The 23,693-nt window shown below is 44.6% G+C and overlaps 1 protein-coding gene across 1 annotated transcript; it reads left to right on the top strand.

Annotated features, from left to right (window-relative positions):
* The first annotated feature begins 354 nt into the window (after positions 1-354).
* On the top strand, positions 355-22,595 carry ACAA2 (acetyl-CoA acyltransferase 2). Its single transcript, XM_034401758.2, has 9 exons — positions 355-552; positions 2,486-2,614; positions 4,724-4,840; positions 6,501-6,648; positions 8,367-8,542; positions 11,927-12,056; positions 14,149-14,219; positions 18,857-19,011; positions 21,985-22,595. The coding sequence occupies exons 1-9, from the start codon at positions 370-372 to the stop codon at positions 22,067-22,069; spliced, it is 1,194 nt and encodes a 397-aa protein (XP_034257649.2). The 5' UTR covers positions 355-369; the 3' UTR covers positions 22,070-22,595.
* The last annotated feature ends 1,098 nt before the right edge of the window (positions 22,596-23,693 follow it).

Here is a 23,693-nt window from a genome sequence, read left to right as displayed (position 1 = left end):
AAATATACAAAAGTATGAAGGCTATTGCTTAACGCATTGTAAGCCGCCCTGAGTCTCCGGAGAAAGGCGACATATAAAAATAAAAATAAAATAAATAAAAATAAAATAAAAATAAATATCAAGCAGGTGGCCTTTGAATCAATAAAATAAATGAAGATTGGACTAGATCAGTATTTTTCAAACAGAACAACTTTAAGATGTGAGGGCTTCAACTCCCAGAATTCCCCAGCAAGGCCGTGCTTATTAGAGGCTTCTGGGAGTTGAAGTCCACACATCTTAAAAGTTGTTAAAGTGGAGAAACATTGATCTAAATGAACGGGGGTAAGATTTGATATAAGGACCTTTCATATTTCCCTGTGTGTGTTTCCCATGTTTTGTCTCTTAGGAATATTCATTGTTTCTGCCAAAAGGACTCCATTTGGGGCTTATGGTGGCCTGCTTAAGGACTTCACCTCCACAGATCTTGCTGAGATTGCAACTCGGTCAGCCTTGTCTGCTGGCAAAATATCTCCAGAAATCATTGACAGCGTGATTATGGGCAATGTCATGCAGGTTGGTACAACTTGGCAGTTGCCAGTCTCCCTGACCAACACGCCATTCTGTTTCTGTTCTTGCTTAGTTGCTCCTTTACAGAGAAATCAGAAATTCATTGGTGGAGCCTTTCTGGTTCCATCAAGTCATTTTCCAAACAATTTCTTTTTGGAACATTTGGGCAAATGAATTTACTAGCATTGTAGAATATATTATTATTATTGTTGTTGTTGTTGTTGTTGTTGTATTGATTGATTGATTGATTGATTGATTGGAGTTTGTATGCCGCCCTTCTCCCGAAGGACTCAGGGCGGCTCACAACAAGAAGAAACAGAAAATACAAAAGTTAAAAGACAAATTAAAGCAGAATAGCCAATAAATAAGGTTAAACATGGGAATACAAATTCAAATTTAAGATTTAAGAATTTAAAAAGCTACACAATCAGTTTAGAGTCAACCCAGGCCCGCCCGTTGGAAGAGCCAGGTCTTCAAGGCCCGGTTCAAGGTTCGGAGGTCGGGGATTATCCGGAGCTCCAGGGGTAACGTATTCCAGAGGGTAGGGGCTCCCACAGAGAAGGCTCTCCCCCTAGGGGTCACCAGTCGACATTGTCTAGCCGAAGGTACCCTGAGGAGGCCAACTCTGTGGGAGCGAACCGGGCGATGGAAGGCTACCGGTGGCCGGAGTTTTGTCAGTGGGATCATTGCAGAGGTGGGCTGTTTGCCAGTTCGGGCAAACCGATAGTTAAGAGTCCACACAGTTTGGCGAACCGGCAAATCCCACCACTGGCTGGCCCTGCCCCTGCTCGTTTTTCAGGCTGTTTTCAGGCCATTTTTCTGGCCTGAAAATGGCCCAAAACAGTCCGAAAAACGGCTTGAAAACAGCCTGGAAAATGGCTGGAAAGGGCCCCCAAATGACCTGAAAACGGCCCAAAAAACGGCTGAAAAACAGGCAGGGGCGGGGCTAGCCAGTGGTGGGATTAGCCCTAACCGGCTGAATCCTACCTCTGCTTTTGGGGCAAGTGGCCGGGAGGCAGATCTGGGTATGATGAGTGACATCATCCACCCAGTCACATGACCAACCAACCAGGCCTACCCAGCCAGAGAACCGGTTGTTAAGTTATTCAAGTCCCACCACTGGATCATTATATCACCAAGCACTCCAAGCAATGTTTTTTTCTTCTTCACAATTGAGTTTCTGTTTGACTTTTGCATTAACAATGCAATGAACAATGTGTTTAAACAAACAAAAAAAAACACTTTCTGAGCTCATTCACCTTTTTTATCAAAAGTAAACTAACATAAACAATAGCAATGAAAGAAGGAAAAGAATGGTACAGGTAGTGCTCGACCTACAACAGTTCATTTAGTGACTATTTGAAGTTACAACAACACGGAAAAAGTGACTTATGACCGTTTTCACACTTACAACTGTTGTAACATCCCCATGGTCACATGATCAAAATTCAGATGCTTGGGAACTGACTCCCATTTATGACTGTTGTAGTGGCCTGAGGTCATGTGATCCACTTTTGCGACCGTCTGACAATCAAAATCAATGGGGAAGTCAGCTTCGCTTAACAACCGTGTTCCTAATTTAACAACTGCAGCGATTCACTTATCAACCCTGGCAAGAAAGTTCGTAGAATGGGGCAAAACTCACTTAACAAATGTTTCAGTTAGCAACAAAAAATGTGGGCTCAATTGTGGTCGTAACTCGAGGACTACCTGTATACAAGATTCCTCAGTTAGCAACCATGTTCAGCGATGGTTTGAAATTACAGTGCTGAATTTTATGACCAGTCCTTGCAGCTGCAGTGGTCACATTGTTGTCACATTCTTGGAAGCATGTTTTGCATTTATTCACTTCTACAAATAGATAAGAAAGTCGACTTCAACCACACAGCTTAGTTTTTAAGCAGAATTTGCCAGGTGAATTTTCTCTTTTTTTTTGCAGAGTTCTAGAGATGCTATTTACCTCGCGCGACATGTTGGTTTACGTGTTGGAGTGCCAATCCCGGTTCCTGCCTTAACCGTCAATAGATTGTGTGGATCAGGCTTCCAGTCTATTGTTAATGGATGTCAGGTACTAATTCCACTCATTTATTTTTGCCACATTCTTGGTCAACCTATTCTCTCTTGCAATTTAGACTTGTGCGTTCACTTATTCTTTATCATGTCATGCAGAGATTGGAATTGTTCACATGCTTTTCACTTACATATATTTTTTAAAATGTTTTGGTCACTCTACTCTTTCAAGGTTTAAAAAAAAAAAAGATCTGATAGTTTAAAACAGGGGTCCCCAATCCCCAGTCTGTCAGTGTTTGTTGCAGCACACACAGACACAATTAAATGAACTTCAGCAGGATTCAAATTACATAAGAAACTTCTTTATATACAATACCATACAGGAAAATTCCACATACAATATCAGGAACGCAGAAGCAATATTCATAGAAGCAAATCATTACAGAGTAGAGAGATACAGAGCAGTGGTGGGTTGCTCCCGGTTCACACCGATTCGCAAGAACTGGTAGTAAAAATTTTTAGTAGTTCGGAGAACCAGTAATAACATTGGCTGGCCACGCTCCCGAACCAGTCCCCGGCCCGGTTGCCGCTCGCTTACCCCGCCCACCTCATCAGAGGCTTTTTTTTTTTTTTACTTTTAAAAGCATTTTTTTCTACAACCCACTTTTAAAATGCTTTTAAAAGTTTTTTAAAAAGCCTCTGATGATCGCTCGGCTCAGCTGGGATCTTCAGAGGCTTCTGAAAACGTGTTTTCTGCAACCTCTTCAGCCGAAGAGGTTGTAGGGAAAAAAATGCCTTTAAAAGCCTCTGGCGATCCCAGCAGATTTGCCTGATCGCCAGAAGCTTCTAAAAGCATTTTTTCCTGCAACCTCTTAAGGTTGTAGAAAAAATGCTTTTAAAAGTAAAAAAAAAAAAAGGCACACCCACCCAGTCACATTACCCCCCAAGCCACACCCACAAAATAAGCCACACCCACAGAACCAGTAGTAAAAAACTTTAGAACCCACCCCTGATACAGAGGCTAATATATGGTACAGAGGCAGACATTACAGAGGCTAAACCAACTCTTATACACACTTCAGCAAGTCTAAGCCACGCCCAGACTCCAAACTGTCTCTTATGGCCCCATACAAACAAATACTATGTTTCAGTTGCCAAACAGCCCTCATTGGCTGACCTGTTGCTATGCCGTATTCCACTTCATAAATATACTCTGACGCAGTCTGTGGACCGACACCGGTCCATGACATGCCAGAAACTGTTCCGTGCAAATAAGCGAAGCCCCATCCCTGGGATGCGGGCAGACCAGCGCCCTCTGGTCCGTGGAAAAAACTCTACATGGAACCGGTCCCTGATGTCCAAAAGGTTGGAGGCCGCTGGTTTACATAGTTGTGTGTTTCATATGTACTTTCATATGAGCCACGGTGGCGCAGTGGTTAGAGTGCAGTACTGCAGGTTACTTCGGCTGCCTGCAATTTGGCAGTTCAAATCTCACCAGGCTCAAGGTTGATTCAGCCTTCCATCCTTCCGAAGTGGGTAAAATGAGGACCCAGATTGTTGGGGGCAAGAGGCTGACTCTGTAAACCGCTTAGAGAGGGCTGTAAAGCAGGGGTGAAATGCTTCCGGTCCAGACCAGATCTCCTGATCCGGTAGCGATGGCGGCGGGTCGTTCAGAGAACAGGTAGCAAAAATCCCTGCCCTACTCCGCCCATGTCCAGCTGAGCCATGCAATCATCAGAGGCTCTTTTTTTTTTACATTTAAAAGCATTTTTTTCTACAATCTCTTCGGCCAAAATAATGCACGGCTCAGCTGGGATCGTCAGAGCCTTTTAAAAGCATTTTTTCTACAACCTCTTTGGCTCAAGGGGTTGTAGAAAAAATGCTTTTAAAAGAAAAAGAAGCCTCTGATGATCAGGCAACTCAGCTGGGATCGTCAGAGCTTTTTAAAAGCATTTTTTCTATAACCTCTTCAGCCAAAGAGGTTGTAGAAAAAATGCTTTTAAAAGTTAAAAAAAAAAAAAGTTGGCCACGCCCACCCATCACATTACCCCCCACCAAGCCACGCCCACAGACCCGGTAGTAACAAATTTTACATTTCACCACTGCTATAAAGTCTTAAGTGCTGGCTATTGCACATCTAACATGCTTTTCTTTCCACTCAAATCAGGAAATTAGCGTTAAAGATTCTGAAGTGGTGCTCTGTGGTGGCGCAGAAAACATGAGCCAAGCGCCTTTTGCTGTTCGAAATATGCGTTTTGGAACAAAACTAGGAGTTGATCTGCAGGTTAGTGCTTTGCGCCCATCACGTTGTGTTTCCTTTTTTTTGTTTGAAACCGGGATATTTCTCCTGAAGGAACCCTGAGTCATGCCCTGGATCGCATAAAAATACACGAAAGAGAATTAGGTGCAGAGGTACAAAGGTACAAATTAACAGAGGTGGAAGGGACCTTGTAGGTCATCTAGTCAGCCCCCCGCCCAAGCAGACCCTACCATTTTTGACAGATGGCAGTCCAGACTCTTCTTGAAAACCAGTCTGTCCCATTAGATCAGGAGTCCACAAACTTGGCAGCTTTAAGACTTGTGGACTTCAATTCCCAGCTATGCTGGCTGGAGAATTCTGGGAGTTGAAGTCCACAAGTCTTAAAGCTGCCAAGTTTGAAGACCTCTGCATTATATGATACTATATTTACAGTGTAAGGACTTGTATGAACTAATGTACATCATTTCCATCCAGACTATTTCAATTTATTTTCACAGCCTTGTAGCAATATTTGTGTCAGCACTTCAAGCTGCATTTACTCTAGTGCTGACATAAGAAGGAGAAGCGGAGGCGTCTGGAAAGGAACGTTTGACTTTTCACCTACTTATTTTCCCTGGAGATAATATCCCCTAAGAGATGAGATGGGAGGGGGGAGATTCCTTTGAGCTGGAGCAGTAGATTAGGGGTAGAGTGACTTGGAAGATGGCCAATGAGTGCAGAGGAGTGGGGAAAGGAAAGGGAGGGTTTTGGGTCAGGAAGTCAGTGTTGGCTACGATGGAGTCGGAGTTAGAACGTCGTGCTTAATAAATGGGAGTTTTTCATCAAAGACTTTGTTTGAAATGTGATTTATTTGAGACGACCTCGAAACCTGACAATTTGGCTGGGCTCAGAAGCTAAGCAGGGTCATCCCAGGTTTTTTATTTGAATGGGAGGCCTCCAGGAGGTCTGGACCTATAGGCTAAACTTGAGAAGTAAAAAACAGATAAACCAGAAAATGGCAAAACCAATACCACCAAAGATCATGTATTATCAGGTGCTGTCATTACCTTTTTTTAAGTAATGTGTAAAATTCCTAATTATAATTACCCTGTAGGGGAGTATTCTCCTACTCCCTGCCTCTTTGCCAGTTGTCATTGGCCTACATTAGTGGAGAAGGGGCAACAAGAATTGTAGAGAAGAGAAATAGCAAGTATATTCAGAACATTGGATTTTAGGATAGGCATCAAATCCCGCACGTACATTTTTTGCAGGTACATCCATTTTGAGAATTCTATGCTTACTCTAAGAATATTTGAAAAACCCCAACTTTCAGTGCAATTTTATGTTCTTTTTTGGGATTTGGGCAACCTTTCCCGGCCTTCTAAAGATCTCATAATTCTCATCTCACATTTGGTCACGCCAGCTCTTCATTGTGGTAGTTGGTCCCACAGATCTGGAAGGTAGCAGGTGAGACTTATGGACAGGGATAGAATGTATTATGCTAAACCCTTTTGGTTGATAGTCTGTGTCAGTATTTTTCAGCCTTGGCCCCTTTAAGATGGGTGGACTTCAAGTCCCAGAATTCCATAGCCAGCTTTGCAAAGCTGGCTATGGAATTCTGGGACTTGAAGTCCACCCATCTTAAAGGGGCCAAGGTTGATAAACACTAGCCTATAACATGATTCTGTTCCCTCTTTTCTGGCAGCTGGAAGACGTATTGTGGTCCGGTCTAACTGATTCGCATATCCAGACTCCTATGGCTATCACAGCCGAAAATCTTGCTGCAAAATACAACATTACAAGGGAAGACTGTGACCGCTATGCCTTCAAGTCACAACAGAGGTGGAAAGCTGGTCAGTAAACAGTAAACACATTTTAATAATGTACCAATCTTCTTCCAACAGAGACTTAATTCTCCCAGCAGCTGATGAGTTGACATCTGCATTGTATTTCTTAAAACTCAAATTGAGGATTAGGTTGATGGGATTATCTTTTATGAGGAAAACTGGGCACTAGAGAAAAAGGGAGCAGAAACATTTTTCCTTGGGTTCTGTATTTGAGGGGAATATCTTTTAACCAACGGCAATGTGTTATCAGTTTTATATTTGATGTAGACGTGCCCATGTGAAACCTAAAACATGTTGTCTCATAGTCTCATTGATTGAATTGAATTGGGTTTCTAGCTGCTACGGAAGAGTAATCCTCTAGAAAAGGAGAAGCACACTCTAGTTTTAGGGTTTGGACACTTGAATTCTCTCCCTCGAGATACCAATGATGAGGTTCAAATTTTCCTACATTGGACACATTATCTCAGGGGTGTCAAACTCAATTTCATTGAGGGCCTCATCAGGGCTGTGGTTGACCTTGGGGGGGGGTGACTGGGAGGGTGTCTCCAGCTTGATGCCACTCAACAGTGCGTGGCTGACTGGGTGGGCGTGGCCAGCTTGACGCCACTCCCCAAACTGCTGGCATGTTTCCTCTTTGCATTGGGTAGACTGGGCCAAAGCGACATGAGCTGGCCCCTTACATTTTCCAGGAGAGTCCCATGGGCCGAATCTGACCACGTTGCGGGCCGGATCCAGTCCACGGGCCTTGAATTTGACACCCCTGCATTATCTAAAGACCTACCTCTCTGGAGAAGACTCTAATGCTGGGAAGGTAGAAGGAAAGAGAATGTTCTGCCCCAGCTCCGGATCCCAAGGAGTGTGACACACACAAAGCTCCAAAAACTCCATTTAATACAAACAGACCCCTTCCAAAATGAAGGCTTCCAGTGCAAATGTCCTTATCAGCCTGCTATAAATTACGAAGAATAAACAAAGTCCGACAAGGGTTGGCAACGAGCCCAGAAACCAAGATGTAACAAGAAACTCAGTCTCAAAATGCTCTGCGTAGACAGCAGCGTGTGCTATCTGTGAGCGAACTTAAATAGGCTAAGGGAATGGCCAATTAGTCCCAAGCCTTACTCTCGAGGAGACCCTCTCCTGAGTAGCCACTCCTGCCTTTTGGCAGCCCTGCGTGCTCGAGCATTGAGAAGAGGCTCCTCCACTTGACTCTCTTCACTTGAAGGAGCCTCTGGAGGTTCTGAAGGCCCTGATTGAGTCTCTGCCTCTGGCACTACATCCTCTTCAGCCTCCTCGCTGTCCGACTCGAGCGCCGGCTGCACAGGCTGCTGGCACGACACCACACCAGCCTCCTCATTGTCGGGATCAGCCACAATCCATGCAGGCTGCTGGCAGGCCACAACAGAAAAGAAGAGGATGACCAGCAACAAGGTGATAGAATGGGACAACTTGGTGCAGCCAACTCGGCACGGGACAACTTGTTGTGGGGCAATTCAACAATTCAATTTAAATATTAAAAATAATTTTAAAAATTACTTTAATTTTTGTCATTCACATTTCATGTTATCCCGCCTTTTACATCCTTCCTTCAATGATTCCATTCCACCATTTCTTCGATATCAGTGTAACTCTGTTCCTGGGGCGAGTTGTCCCGCAGCAAGTTGGCCTGAGCTGACCATCGATGACCTCCTTTGACCTTATGGTATTAATTTTTTGTACATTCGTAGCTCACGAAGCCGGACATTTTAAGGCTGAGATGGCCCCCATTGAAGTGAAAGTTAAGAAAAGCAAACAGAGCTTGGAACGCGATGAGCATCCCCGGCCGGATACGACGTTGGAGCAACTGGCAAAACTCCCTACGGTCTTCAAGAAGGATGGCACCGTCACAGCAGGGAATGCCTCGGTGAGCCTCCTCCTTCTCCAGGAATTACAAGGAAGCATTCAGTAGTCTTCCATTCCCCATTTTAGAAGTCCAGATTTGAAGTTTTCCTGGAGCTGCAGTCCAATTGCTAAACTCTAATAACATTTAGCAATAACATTTAGGCTTATATAACGCCCCATAAGGGACATGGTGGCTCAGTGGCTAAGACACTGAGCTTGTCGATCGAAAGGTCGGCAGTTCGAATCCCTAGTGCCACGTAATGGGGTGAGTTCCCGTTACTTGTCCCAGCTTCTGCCAACCTAGCACTTCAAAAGCACGTAAAAAATGCAAGTAGTAAAATAGGGACCACCTTTGGTGGGAAGGTAACAGTGTTCCGTGCGCCTTTGGTATTTAGTCATGCCGGCCACATGACCACAGAGATGTCTTCAGACAGCGCTGGCTCTTCGGCTTTGAAACGGAGATGAGCACCACCCCCTAAAGTCGGGAACAACTAGCACATAGGTGCGAGGGGAACCTTTATCTTTAAGTCCCATAATGCTTTATATGAGCACTTTACAATGTAGAGCATTATTTGCATTTTACCCCCAACAATCTGGCTCCTCATTTTACTGGAAGGTTGGAAGGCTGAGTCAACCTTGAGCAGATCAGGTTCGAACTTCAGGCTGTGGGCAGAGTTTGCCTGCAATACTGCACTTTAACTTAAACATTGCACCACCAGGGCTCCTAATGCCATCTCTCTTCAAATAGGGAATCATATTTGCCTTAATTAACTAGCCAGGGAACAAATATCAATTGGATGCAGAGGTGAAGTAATGAAGTAGTATGAGGCAACTTAAAAAAGCTTTTCAATGTTATGGTACCATGTTTCCCTGAAAATAAGACCCTATCTTATATTTTTTGAACCCCGAAATAAGCAGTTGGCCTTATTTTGGGGGAGGTCTTATTATTTTGGGGCCCATGGAGCAAGATGGGGCTCCTCTTGCCATCTTACCTGATTTCCAGCTCTGCGTTTAAATATTTTCAGGGAGGGCTTATTTTCGGGGGGAGGTTTATTTTAGCGCATACACTCAAAAGCCCAATTGGGCTTATTATCAGGGGATGTCTTATTTTCAGGGAAACAGGGTACTAAGGTATAGTTTTTGCAAATACAACAATATTTGGAAAAATATGCGTCAAGGATATTTAAAGTTATCCCTTGGAAATCACAATTCGCTGTCCCCAAATTAGAACTTTTCAGCTGGATTGAGGCTACTGTTTCTAGAAGCTTCAGGCAGGAGAGCCATTTGGTATTTTGCAGATGTTAAATACATAGATAACCCTCGAGTTACGACCATAACGGAACCTGCTCATTTTGGTCATATGTATGATAGTGTAAAATGGACCAGCCCAATTTTATGACCTTTTCTGCCATTGTCATTAAGCGAACCCACGGTTCACTTATTTACGGGACCGCCTACTACCATCAATAGCCTCCCACCGACCAGTACGCTCCCACAGAGAGGGGCTCCTCCAGGTGCCGTCGGCCAAACAATGTCGGCTGTCGGCCCCTAGGGGGAGAGCCTTCTCTGTGGGGGCACCGACGATCTGGAACGAGCTCCCCCCACAGATACGGAGGATCCCGGATCTGCGCACCTTCCGTCGTGCTCTCAAGACTTTTTTATTTCATCAAGCTGGCCTCGCCTAAATCTTCTCCCTTTTAAGTGCAAATTTTAAATTTTAATGTGTTTTAAAATATGGGTATTTTAAATCATGGGTATTAATTCAGCCAAATTTATTTAATTCATTTTATTCAATTTTAAATTTTTTATATGTATGTGTTTTATTTCGTGGCTGTTCACCACCCTGAGTCCTCCGGGAGTAGGGCGGTATAGAAATTCAATAAAACTAAACTAAACTAAACTAGAAGCCAGGTTGGCCCAAACTGGAAGTAAATGACAGTTTTCAGCAAAACGGTTGCAAAATGCAGTCAAATGACCATGGGGCACTGCAAATAGCCATAAGCCTGGCCAGGTAGCCAAGCACTCAAACTGCAGTCATGTGAACAAGGGAGGCTCCCCGATCGTCGGAACTTTGAAGCCATGTCTTAAGTATTCCCCAGGTAGATCCGTTGTAACTTTGAACAGTCACTAAGCGACCAGTCATAAGTCAAGGACTACCTGTAATGACATTCACGAGACACTGCTTAAGAATAGCAGAGAGGAACAGATGTTTATTGACCCCTTTACATAATTTACCTAAAGGTAAAGAGAAGGACCGCAGCCATAAATTTCTACAGGAGAAAAAATTAATATACTAGGAGGAAGTATTCTAGTTCTTTTAATCCATTGTGGTGCATTGAAGCAGAACTGCACTGAGTGCCTGTATTTTGTTCGTAGTCCAATATCGAGGTTTTGTCCACATTCAAAAATATCCAAATTCTACCCCAAAAGTCTTCTTTGTTTAGATCAGGGGTCAGCAACCCGTGGCTCTGGAGCCGCATGTGGCTCTTTCATCCCTCTGCTGCGGCTCCCTGTTGCTGGTCGGCTCCACAATTGATAGGGCTTTTGGTTAGGACAGGTAGAGGAAAACAGATGCCGCACTAGGAGGAGACTCTATGGTGGGGGAACCGGACTTCCGGTCAGCAGAAGAAAAAGGACGCCATGCTAGGAGGAGACTCTATGGTGGGGGAACCGGACTTCCGGTCAGCTCCAGAATTGAACAGAGGCTTCCAGTTTGGACATTTGTGGATCTTTGAGTGTTTAAGATTGCCGACCCCTAGATCTAGATATTTCCATGCCATGCATCAAAAATAGTAACCAGGTAGGCCCATTCCTAAAATTTCAGATCAGTCATGTTTTCCTGTTGAAGAATAATTCTTTTTTCGACATACAGAATGTGGCTTGTTTTGCAACAGATACTGGAACCTTCTTGGCTGAAGAACTGGCTAAAAATGCCAAAATAAAAAAAAACCCTTCATTTTAGGATGAGGTTAGTTGGATAACGAAATGTCTGCAGGAAAACAATCAAGCTTAGAGAGCACTGAAGTGTCCACAGCTCAACCCTCAGCTACAAATAGCCTCTTCTATTGAAACTTTTACATTTTAGTTATATCAGGATTTTAATCAATACACTCTACCGCAAGACTTGATGGATTTATTTTATTTTTCAGTTTTAATTTTAGGGCACAATGCTATAACCTCATCCACCTTTCTTTAACCTATGTCCTTCCTAAGGCATCGGGAACCAGAGTTTCCGAAATTCAGTCAGTACAGGCAATATCCAGGCACACTGAAAAGATGCCACATTGGAGAATAGTAACTGTCTGATAACATCATCTTACCATTTCAGCCTCAATGTGACTCCATTGGTATGTTCTTCCAGTTTTTATTTTGCCCATCCTTGATGCCTGCTGTTCTTCTGTTGTAGGGTGTGAGCGATGGGGCAGGAGCTGTGATCCTAGCAAGTGAAGATGCCGTAAAAAAGCACAACCTCACTCCTTTGGCTAGAATTGTTAGTTATCACGCAACTGGATGTGACCCTAACATCATGGGGATTGGTAAGTGACCACGGAGATGCTTTTCTGCTGATCAGTCAAAAGTTTTTCCCATCCTGTTCTGACCCGGCCTTAGCAGACTCCTTGTCCCCCCAAAAAACCCTCTTTATTTAGCTACTGTGAATTCACAGCATTCCCACACAGAAAAGTCCAGGCAGGCAATAATCCTTCCAAGGGTTAACTGAAGTACAGACCTTATCAGCTCCTTGGATAATTGCCAGGCCCAGAGCTGCCAGCCATAAAGCTGTAAATTGTTCTGCCCAGCTTCGGATTCCCAGAGAATATGACACACACCAAGCTTCGCAAACACTGTTTAATTCCAAACAAACCCCTTTCAAGAATGCAGGTTTCCCGTGCAAAGGGTCCTTATCAAAGTTATTAAGAACAAAGTCCAACAAAGGTTGGCAACCAGCCCAGATATGAGAAGTCGCTTGCTCTCCAAGATGCTCTGTAGTAATGAGACGTCGTTTCTAGCAAGAAAGCACTAGCTGTGTCTCCACTTTGCTCTCTCCACTGGAAGGAGCCTCTGGAGGTTCTGAAGGTCCTGGCTGAGTCTCTGCCTCTGGCATCACATCCTCTTTGGCCTCCTCACTGTCCGACACGAGCGCCAGCTGTGCCGGCTGCTGGCGCAACACCACACCAGCCTCCTTGTCATCGGGATCAGCCACGATCCGCGCAGGCCGCTGGTGGGCCACAACATAAATTTGTAAAAAAACAGTCTCTGAGACAGGAAAAAAACTTCCAAAACGAATCCGAACTGTGGTCTCCTACGATACCACTCCCCTTTTGCTTCTATTTATTCCCCAGCCAGGGAGGGACCATTCAGTAGATCAGCTGGGCAAAATGCAAAATTCTGGGCTCTGTTTTCCCCCCCACACCCCAACTTTCTTATTGATGCAGGTATGGGGAAGGGGCTCAGGTAGTATCTGCCTCTGAATGGTTTGGCAACCAGACGGGAATGTCTTAAGTCTGAAGCAGAATTTCTAGAGGAGACAAAAGATTCCAATCAAGTTTATCCTTTTGTTTTGCATGAAAGGCAATTAAGTCCTGGTAGCTCTCAGATCCTTCAAATAATCCTTTGCTTTCAGCTATATTGATTTTCCTTGTCAACTTAATTGTGTAAGCCCCACACGTTTGATATTTTATGAAAACAGGTATATAAGTCTAATACTACCGTTACTACGTTTGCCATAAGGGACTTCTCTCCTTGGATCACACTGAAAGCTATGATTTACTGGCAGCTTTTGGAGGTCCAGCCTGGAGGCTACAGAATGGTTTCCTGCTTGAGCAGAGGGTTGGACTAGAACAGCGGTCACCAATTGGTGGTCCGTGGACCACTGGTGGTCCGCGAGAAAATTTTGGTGGCCCGCAGAAAAATTATTAGCATTTTTAATATTGCACTAAATCAGGGGTCCTCAAACTACGGCCCCTGGAACGGATGCATGCAATGAATGTTTGTGTTGCTGCAGAGAGTCTCCCCCTTCGGGGGTCTTTTTGTGTGGGGCAGAGGGGGGCAGAAATTCTGACTTGGGATCTGCTTCGGCCTCCTGGTGCGGGGTTTTGGGTGAAGGCTGGAGGGAAGGGCCACTGGTGGGACTGCAACATGGCCTGGAACTGGCTGACCATCTCAACCCGCTGAGCCTCCAGATGCCGGTACCTGGTCTTGCACTCCCACAGGTCTTCCCTCTACTTGGAAAGCCTATGCTTGTAGTCCTCAGTGAGGTGCTTCTGCTGAGCCTCCTTCTCGGTCAGATCCAATTTGAACTGAGCTGTTTTGCCAACTTTTCTCATGGTGTCTGCTTAGCTCCGACAACTGCTTCCTATTGGGGCCCTAAGGAGCCTGGGCGGGGAGGTGAGGAGTTGGCCACACCCACCCAGTCACATGACCACCTAGCCACGCCCACCCAGCTGGTCATTAGGCCGATCATATTAATGGTCCGTGGAATTTAAAATTATGAATTTAGTGGTCCCTGGGATCTGAAAGATTGGTGACCCCTGGATTAGAAGACCTCCAAGGTTCCTTCCAACTCTGATATTCTGTTAAGGAATGGGCCACCCTCCATTTTTTGCTTACACTTGTATGTTTCTGACATAGGTCCCGTGCCTGCTGTTACTGAAGCACTCAAGAAAGCTGGCCTTTCTTTGAAAGACATGGATTTGGTTGAGGTAATGGCCACTCAGCGAAATGCAGTCATTAAACAAATGCATGGGTTATTAACGGGGGAGAGATAGGTGGGGTGGATGGGTGCTGCAGCATCCCCGCAGTTGATCATAAAGATAAATGACTGCAGGGATGTTGCAGCGGCCCTAACTTCAAAATTGGGTTGTAAGTAGCTTTTGGGCATGGGTCTGTCGTAATTTCAAGTGGTCATTAAGCGATCACCTGTAAATTAAGGACTGTTCTGCCCCAGCTACAGACCCCAAAGAACGCAGCACACACAATCAAACCTTAATTTACTGAATAAACCAGTCTTTTACAACAACGGCTGTTAATTAACTGCATTAACAGCTGCCAAGAATTCAAAGAATAATAACTGAAAGCTTACTGTGGTTGGCAGAATGCCCAGAAACAATTTGCAGGAAGCTGATAAGATAAGCAAGACAAGACACGAAGGTATGTGAACTAAGTTGTTCCCTGAAAATTGCTTCAGTTGGCGTTCCTCCTTAAATAGACGGAGTGGCCAATTAACCCCAAGCCTTACTCTTGAGGAGACCTCCTCCTAAGGAGCTACTCCTGCCTTTGGGCAGTTCTGCTTGCCCGTGCATCGAGAAGAGGCTCCTCCTCTTCGTCCTCTTCACTTAAAGGAGCTTCTGGAGGTTCTGAAGGCCCTGGCTGAATCCCCGCCTCTGGTACCACATCTTCTCCAGCCTCCTCATTGTCCAACTCGAGTGCCAGCTGCACAGGCTGCTGGCACAGCACCACATCAGCCTCTTCGCTATCTGAATCAGCTACTAGCTGCACAGGCCACGTACGGGCCACAACAAGGACTAGCCGTAATTGTTCAGTGTGGAAAGAAGAATTCTGAATGGTCTCTCTTAATATGTGTCAAGAGTACCCATATTAGTTCCATCAGGGCTGTCATTTTGAAAACAAGCTTTTAAACTTTAGGGCTAAGTTTTCCCATCATCAAATAAACGTTGGAGTCCGAGCTTCCCTAGGGCAGCTGACATGTCCTACAGCAGAGGTCCCAACCTTTCCAGCTTTGCAGACGAGCAGGGGTGGGGGGAGAAGGGGATGGTTCCACGCAAGAGGCAGGCAAAAGTGCAAGCGCAACTCCATTTGTGCAAGCGGTAGACATCTGCGCCCTCCACTTGCGCAAAAGGAGCACGTGTGCATCAGTGGTGGGTTCCTCCCGGTTTGGCCCGGTTATGCCGAGCCGGTAGCAGTGACGATATGATGTCAATGAACCGGTTCTCTTTGTTCAGGAGCTGGGCCCTCCCCCCCGCGTTATTCTTATCTTTTATTTGGCCCCGCCCCCCAATCTATTCGCTGTCTCCTGAGTCCCAGCTAGAAGGAAAAAAACTATTTAAACTCTTGCCGCGGGGCTTCAAAGGACCGCCCTATAGCCGATCAGTGGTAAAAGGCAGTTTGGTGGTAGACAGGTGCCTCCAAAAACAAATGGGTAGACCGGTGCCTCCAAAAACAAGTGAGTAGACTTGTGCCTTCAAAAACAAATGAATAGACTGGTACAGCTCTGGAAGCAGTTTAAAAGCCTGGTAGACCAGTACCTCTGCTAAATCCTAAAGAATTGTCACATGACCATCAAACCACGCCCACAAAATAAGCCACGCCCACAGAACTAATAGTAAAAAAAATAGACCCCACCCCTGGTGTGCATGCGCTCACTAGTGGTGGGTTTCAAAACTTTTTACTACTGGTTCTGTGGGTGTGGCCTGGTGGGCGTGGTGTGGCTTGGTAGGTGTGGCTTGGCCATGGCAGGGGAAGGATACTGTAAAATCTCCATTCCCTCCCCAATCCAGGGGAAGGTTACTGCAAAATCCCCATTTCCTCCCAATCAGCTGGGATTCGGGAGGCAGAATAGATGGGGGCGGGACCAGTCAGAATTTTTACTACCAGTTCTCCGAACTACTCAAAATTTCCACTACCGGTTCTCCAGAACTGGTCAGAACCTGCTGAAACCCACCTCTGGCGCTCACCCACTACCTGTGCAAGTGTGTGGGGATTCACACACGCTTACCCGCCACTTCCGCAGCCCAGTTTGGAACAGTTCACAGCCTGGTAGTGGGCTGCAGCCCACGAGTTGGGGACCCCTGTCCTACAACATATGAAATTTGCCTTCCTGTGCGGATCCTTGAGATGATCAGTGATTAATAGTTAGCTTTCCTGGCTGGTATATCTGTATTTCTCTGTCTCAAAAGTGCTTAAAAAAAAAAGCAACTGAAATGACTGTCCAGTTGCCTTTTTTTTTTAAAAAAAAAAAGCAACTTTGAGACAACTAAGACCTCTATACGACTAAGAATCTCCATAGACATTCTGCATTTCTCTGCCTTCTCTGTAGTATTGAGACAGTGTCCGAGGGTTATGCGTAAAAATTGCATAGAAATAATAATGTCTACAGTACTGGCAAAATACGGTAAATTGCGCAGTTCAGTTTCTGTAGTGTGATGCAAAGTAAAACGGAGCTCTTCCTTACCCCATGTGATCTTACCCAGAAATTAAAAACTTAATATGATCAAACATATAGGTCCATGATGGCAAACCTATGGCACATGTGCCACAGGTGGCACGCGGAGCCATATCTGTTGGCACATGAATGTTGCCCTAGATCACTTCCAGCGCACATGTGTGCACCAGCCAGCTGATTTTTCAGGCCTTCCGGGCCCACTGGAAGTTGGGAAATGGGCTGTTTTTGCCCTCCCCAGGCTCCAAGAAAGCCTCTTGAGCCTGGGGAGTGCGAAAAGCAGGCTTACCAGGCCCACCGCTAACCTTTTTGCCATTGCATGCATGTGGGGGGGGGGGAACAGGGGGCATTGAATTATGGGTTTGGGCACACGCCCACGCGACCCCCCAGCATGACCCTTAAACTTTTGGCATGCAACGGCAAAAAGGTTAGCCATCATTGGTATAGGTAGTCCTTAACCTGCAATCACAATTGGGACCAGAATTTCCATTGCTGACCAAGTTGGATTGTTAAGTGAATCACCTCTGATTTTGCGACATTTATTGCCACGGTCGTTAAGCAAATCACTGCAGTTGTTATGTGAATCACACAGTGGTTAAGCGAATCAAGCTTCCCCCATTGACTTTGCTTCTTGGAAGCCAGCTTAGATGACCGCAAAAGGTAATCACATGACCCCCCCCCCCCAAGGCACAACAACAATCATAAACGCATGCCGGTTGCCAAGTGCTCAACTTTTGATCACATGACCTTGGGGATGCTATGACAGTCATAAGAATAGACTAGACTAGAATTCTTTATTGGCCACGTGTGATTGGACACACAAGGAATTTGTCTTGGTGCAAAGTTCTTCTAGAATAGAATAGAGTAGAGTAGAGTAGAATAGAATAGAATAGAATAGAATAGAATAGAATAGAATAGAATAGAATAGAATAGAATAGAATAGAATAGAATAGAATAGAATAGAATAGAATAGCATTCTTTATTGGCCAAGTGTGATTGAATACACAAGGAATTTGTCTTGGTGCATTCTTCTTCTTCTTCTTCTTCTTCTTCTTCTTCTTCTTCTTCTTCTTCTTCTTCTTCTTCTTCTTCTTCTTCTTCTTCTTCTAGAATAGAAGAATAGAATAGAATAGAATAGAATAGAATAGAATAGAATAGAATAGAATAGAATAGAATAGAATAGCATTCTTTATTGGCCAAGTGTGATTGGACACACAAGGAATTTGTCTTGGTGCATTCTTCTTCGTCTTCTTCTTCTAGAATAGAATAGAATAGAATAGAATAGAATAGAATAGAATAGAATAGAATAGAATAGAATAGAATAGAATAGAATAGAATAGAATAGCATTCTTTATTGGCCAAGTGTGATTGAATACACAAGGAATTTGTCTTGGTGCCTTCTTCTTCTTCTTCTTCTTCTTCTTCTTCTTCTTCTTCTTCTTCTTCTTCTTCTTCTTCTTCTTCTTCTTCTTCTTCTTCTTCTTCTTCTTCTTCTTCTTCTTCTTCTTCTTCTTCTTCTTCTTCTTCTTCTTCTACTAGAATAGAAGAATAGAATAGAATAGAATAGAATAGAATAGAATAGAATAGAATAGAATAGAATAGAATAGAATAGAATAGAATAGAATAGCATTCTTTATTGGCCAAGCGTGATTGGGCACACAAGGAATTTGTCTTGATGCATACGCTCTCGGAGTACATAAAAGAAAAGATACATTCGTCAAGAATCATAAGGTACAACTTAATGATAGTCATAGGGAACAAATAAGCAATCAAATCATATTAGGAAACAGTCAGTATAAATCATAAGGATACCAGCAACAATAAGTGCAAGGACCGATTGTGAGTCCATTTTTCAATGCCATTGTGACGTTAAACGGTTGCTAAATGAATGGTTATAAGTCAAAGATTATCTCTATAGACAGAACAGCTATTTGACCATTCTTAGAAACAATTGAGTTCTACCCAGTATATGATCCTGGTGGATTGGGGTATTTTTTAACATATGATTTTGATCTCTGATTTCTCCTGTTCCCAAGGAAAGCTGCATTCCCTTTGCTTTTTCCAGATACGAGAACCAGTTTTGAGGATAATTCAAATCAGCAAATCACAGCAGCCCCCAATTTGAGATATTTCTAACGTGCCTGTCTGGTGTGTCTCCAGGTTAATGAAGCATTTGCACCGCAGTACTTATCAGTGGAAAAGGTTCTGGGTCTGGACCCCGAGAAGACCAACGTCAATGGAGGAGCCATCGCTTTGGGTCACCCTTTGGCGGCTTCGGGCTCCAGGATCACGAGTCATCTGGTTCACGAACTAAGGTCGATAAACACACAAAGAAAACTTTTTCTTTTGTTTCTTCTTAATATTCTGGAAAGAATGTTCGTACCGTATTTTTCGGAGTATAAGACGCACCTTTCCCCCCCCCCAAAAGGGGGTGAAAATTTGGTTGCGTCTAATACACTGAATGTAGCCCGGCCCACCCACTGGCCCCCACCCTATGGCCTCTGCCTCCCAGCAATTTACCCCCTTGCAGCAAGCAACAAGAAGAAACAGCTCATTTCAGCTTCAGCACAGCCTAATTAGCACAAGTTGATTGTCCGTTGGATCGGCCTCCCGACTCTCAGCTGTTTCAGGCTGCAGGGATTGCCATTGCCTATTGCTGCCCCGGCCTCTGCTGCTTGCTGCAAGGAGGTAAATTGCTGGGAGCAGATTTTTTTTTTTTTGCTAATCAAGCTATGCTGAAAACGAAAATGAAAGTAAAGCAGGCTGTTTGCTGCAACGAGGCAAAATTGCTAAGAGGCAGAGGCAGATTTCTTTTTCTTGTTTTCCTCACCAAAAAAAGTAGGTGCGTTTTATAGTCCGGAGCATCTTATAGTCTGAAAAATACGGTAGTCAGAATTAGACACTCTGATGAAAAACATAACTGCTCCCTTTGTATTCCTACTGCAGACTAAGAAGTTTGAAGCATGTAGCTAGAATCCAGGTCATGTGAAAGGCTAGTACCAATTTGTACTACCTTGGTAAAACCATATTTGGAATACTGCATCTAGTTTTGGTCGCCACGATTTAAAAAAAGATGTTGGGTCTCTGGAAAGAATGCAGAGAAGAGCAACAAAGATGTTTAGGGGACTGGAGGCTAAAACATACGAAGAACGGTTGCAGGAATTGGATATGTCTAGTCTAGTGAAAAGAAGGACTAAGGGAGACATAACAGCAATGTTCCAATATCTAAGGGGCTACCACAAAGAAGAGGGGGTCAATACATTCTCCAAAGCACCTGAAGCCAGGACAAAAGGCAATGGGTGGAAACTAATCAAGGAGAGAAGCACTTAGAACTAAGGAGAAATTTCCTGACAGTTAGAACAGTTAATCAGTGGAACAACTTGCCTCCAGAAGTTGTGGGTGCTCCATCACTGGAGGTTTTTAAGAAGAGATTGAACAACCTTTTGTCTGAAATGTCATAGGGTCTCCTGCTTGAGCAGGGGGTTGGACTAGAAGACCTCCGAGGTCCCTTTGAACTCTGTCATTCTATGACGTCCTATCTATAAGTACCATCATTTTACTGGTTGGTGATGGCTGGTTGAATATACAAACTGTTTAATGCAGGGATGAAATTCAGCAGGTTCTGACAGGTTCTGGAGAACCGGTAGCGGAAATTTTGAGCAGTTCGGAGAACCGGCAAATACCTCCTCTGGCTGGGCCCAAAGGGGGTGGGAATGGAGATTTTGCAGTATCCTTCCCCTGCCACGCCCAAGCCATGCCTACCAAGCCACGCCCACAGAACCGGTAGTAAACAAATTTGGATTTCACCACTGGTTTAATGACTGAAACACTTCATCTGATTATCCCCCAAAATAAAGAATTTGTAGGCAATTTCGTTTTGAAAATTGCGTTTTAGGTTGCTTGCTTTCAAAACGTATGTTCCTATCTTTTGTAGTCTCTTATAATTCTAACCAAGGACCACATCTGTCACACATTTTTCTTAGAGAGACATTGTCTATCAAACAATAGGAAAAAAAATCACTGTTTTTTTTTTCTTAATCATCCCAAAAACCGCTTGCAGGAATTCTGCCTGCAAATGTAACCTTACTCTAAGAACAGTTAGGCTCTTGAGTAGTCTAGTATCTCTTAACTTTCTGAAAACGGGCAAATATTCTCCATTTTGCCTGCAAATTCCACCCCAGTCTGTTAAAAAGCATTTTAAAAAGCCACAGCCACACGTCAGTCATTAGAAACTCTGAGCTGAAGCAAGCAACCTTTGATTCAGTTTGCGGCAAAGCCAACTATTCTCTAAATCCTTGAAAGCTGATTCAACAGATTCGTATCACTTTTAGGCCTTTGAAGCGGTTTTCCCAGCCCTGTTGAAGTGTTGCCATCCTATAATGTGCATTTTCTCCATCACTTTGGAATCCTTCTCAATTCCAAAGTGGTGGGTAAATTAAAAAAAAAAAAAATTCAGTCCAGCTGATTTGAAATGTAGAATCAATTATGAGGTAATCCTAATGTGGGATTTGAAGATTACAGATTAACAGCATTGGAAGGGGCGTTGTAGGTCATGTAGTCCAACCCCCCACCCAAGCAGGAGACCCTACACCAGTGATGGAAAACCTATGGTACGCGTGCTACAGGTGGCACGCGTAGCCATATCAGCGGGCATGCGAGCTCAGCTTTTGGGGCCTTCTGGGCCCATCAGAAGTAGGGAAACAGGCTATTTCCTGCCTCCAGAGGGCCTCAGGGGGTGGTGGGGAAGGCCCGTTTTTCTCTCTCCCCAGGCTCCAGAGCCTTTCTAGGAGTCTGGGGAGGGTGAAAACAGCCTTCCCTACCCCCCGGAGGTCCTCCGGAGGCTGGAAATTAGCCTGTTTGGCAACTTCCGGTGGGATCGGAAGGCCCATTTTTTGCTGTCTAAAACAGGCCTACCGGGCCATCGCGTGCCAGGAGCGGGGAGAGGGGGGTGTTGTGCGCGCATACGTGGGGGCGGGGCGCATAAAATTATGGGTGTGGGCACGCACCCCCCTGCGCTCCCCCCTCTCCTGGCACGCGATGGCAAAAAGGTTAGCCGTCACTGCCCTACACCCAATGGTGTGATTCAGCCAGTTCGCACCACTTCGGGAGAACCGGTTGTTAACTTTCTGAGCAGTTTGGCAAACTGGTTGTTGGAAGAAATCATTAGGGCAGAGAACCGGTTGTTACATTACTTGAATCCCACCACTGCCTACACCATTTCTGACAGATGGCAGTTCAGTCTCTTCTTGAATCTTGTTCGTAATTGCTATTCTCTTGGTTTGTTGTAGGCGCCGTAAAGCTAAATACGCCGTGGGTTCTGCTTGCATCGGAGGTGGCCAAGGCATAGCTCTCATCATTCAGAATACTGCCTGAAGGACAAGCTAGAGGCTGCCAGGATTTAACCCTGCATTCTCTGCTAACTGTTACACAACCAATTGAAGAAACAAGAGAGAGGGAGAGTTACAACTGTCCTTTTGTGCCCAGACTGTCAATAATCTAGTCTAAAGCGAAGCACTCTGCTAAAATCTGTTTTTTAGGGAAAGTAACAAGCTAACCTTCAACTGATGGGGTGGATTTTTCCTTAACTTTTATCGATCCATTACCTCCCACTGAATTCAATTTTGATTTTTCTAATAAAAATGCTATCGGAGAAATGTTTAGCAGCCACCAATTCGAGGTAAAACGAACCTAGAGTGCGACGTTTTATCGGTGTGGCTTCCCAGCCTATCAAATCATCCTGAATTGTTTTGCATTTGGTTAATGTAATTCGATGGAGTTTAGCACCAGCATAAAGGTTTGGATCTGATTTTTGTTTGAACCACTAAGCCATAGCAACAACAAAGCCTGACAGACATAAATGTGCCTTCTAAAAAAAAAGTAAAGTAATATTGAAATTGGAGGATTTTAGTCTGGATTTCTGTCAAGTTTTCTCCATTAAGAGTGTCACTCTGATGATTCTGAAGGATATAAAGTGGTCTTCAACTTACAACCACAACTGAGCTCCAAATTTCTATTCTCAAGTGAAACAGTTGTTAAGTGAGTTTTGCCCTGTTTTACGACCTTTCTTGCCACAATGGTTAAGCGAATCGCAGCAGTTGTTAACTTAGTAACACGGTTGTTAAGTGAATCTGGCTTCCGCATTGACTTTGCTTGTCGGAAGGTCACAAAAGGGGATCACATGACTCTGGGACACTGCGACCGTCATAAATACGAGCCAGTTGCCAAACATCTGAATTCTGATCATGTGACCATGGGAATGCTGCAACGGTCATAAGGATGAAACAGAGGTGGGCTGCTGCCGGTTCGGACCAGTTCGCCCAAACCGGTTGTTCCGATTGTGTGCGGTTCAGAGAACCGGCAAATCGGACCACCTGGCTGGCCCCGCCATACAGATGCCACCCACACAAGTGACGTAGAGTTGGCCACACCCACTCAGTCACATGACCCAGCCACACCCACCCAGCCAGTCATTAAGGCAGAGAACCGGTTGTTAAAAAATTTGGAGCCCATCACTGGGATGAAAACAATCACATGTCACTTTTTTTAGTGCCTTTTCAATTTCAAACAGTCACTAAACAAACGTTTGTAAGTTAAGGACTATCTGTAATCAGAAGCTTTGGGATTGTGTGAGCCTTCTCTTTTGCAGAAAAGTGGGTGATCTAGTGCAGCGGTCACCAACTGGTAGTCCGTGGATCACTGGTGGTCCACAAGAAAATTTTGGTGGTCCACAGAAAAATTATTGGCATTTTTTGTATATTGCACTAAATCAGGGATCCTCAAATATGGCCCCTGGGCCAGATATGTGCAATGAACGATTGTGTTGCTGCAGAGAATCTCCCCCTTCGGGGTCTTTTTGTGCGGGTCGGGGGGACAGAAATTCCAACTTGGGGTCTGCTCCAGCCTCCTGGTGCTAGGTTTTGGGTGAAGGCTGGAGGGAAGAACCTTGGTGGCGCAGCGGACTAAAGTGCTGTTAAAGTAGCACTTAGCTGCCAGCTGC

This window comes from Pantherophis guttatus, chromosome 2, assembly GCF_059756535.1.
Source record: "Pantherophis guttatus breed Tessera chromosome 2, ASM5975653v1, whole genome shotgun sequence".
Taxonomy (NCBI): Eukaryota; Metazoa; Chordata; class Lepidosauria; order Squamata; family Colubridae; genus Pantherophis; species Pantherophis guttatus.
The sequence above is the reverse complement of the archived record's forward strand: the minus strand, read 5'-3'. Positions and strand labels throughout refer to the sequence as shown.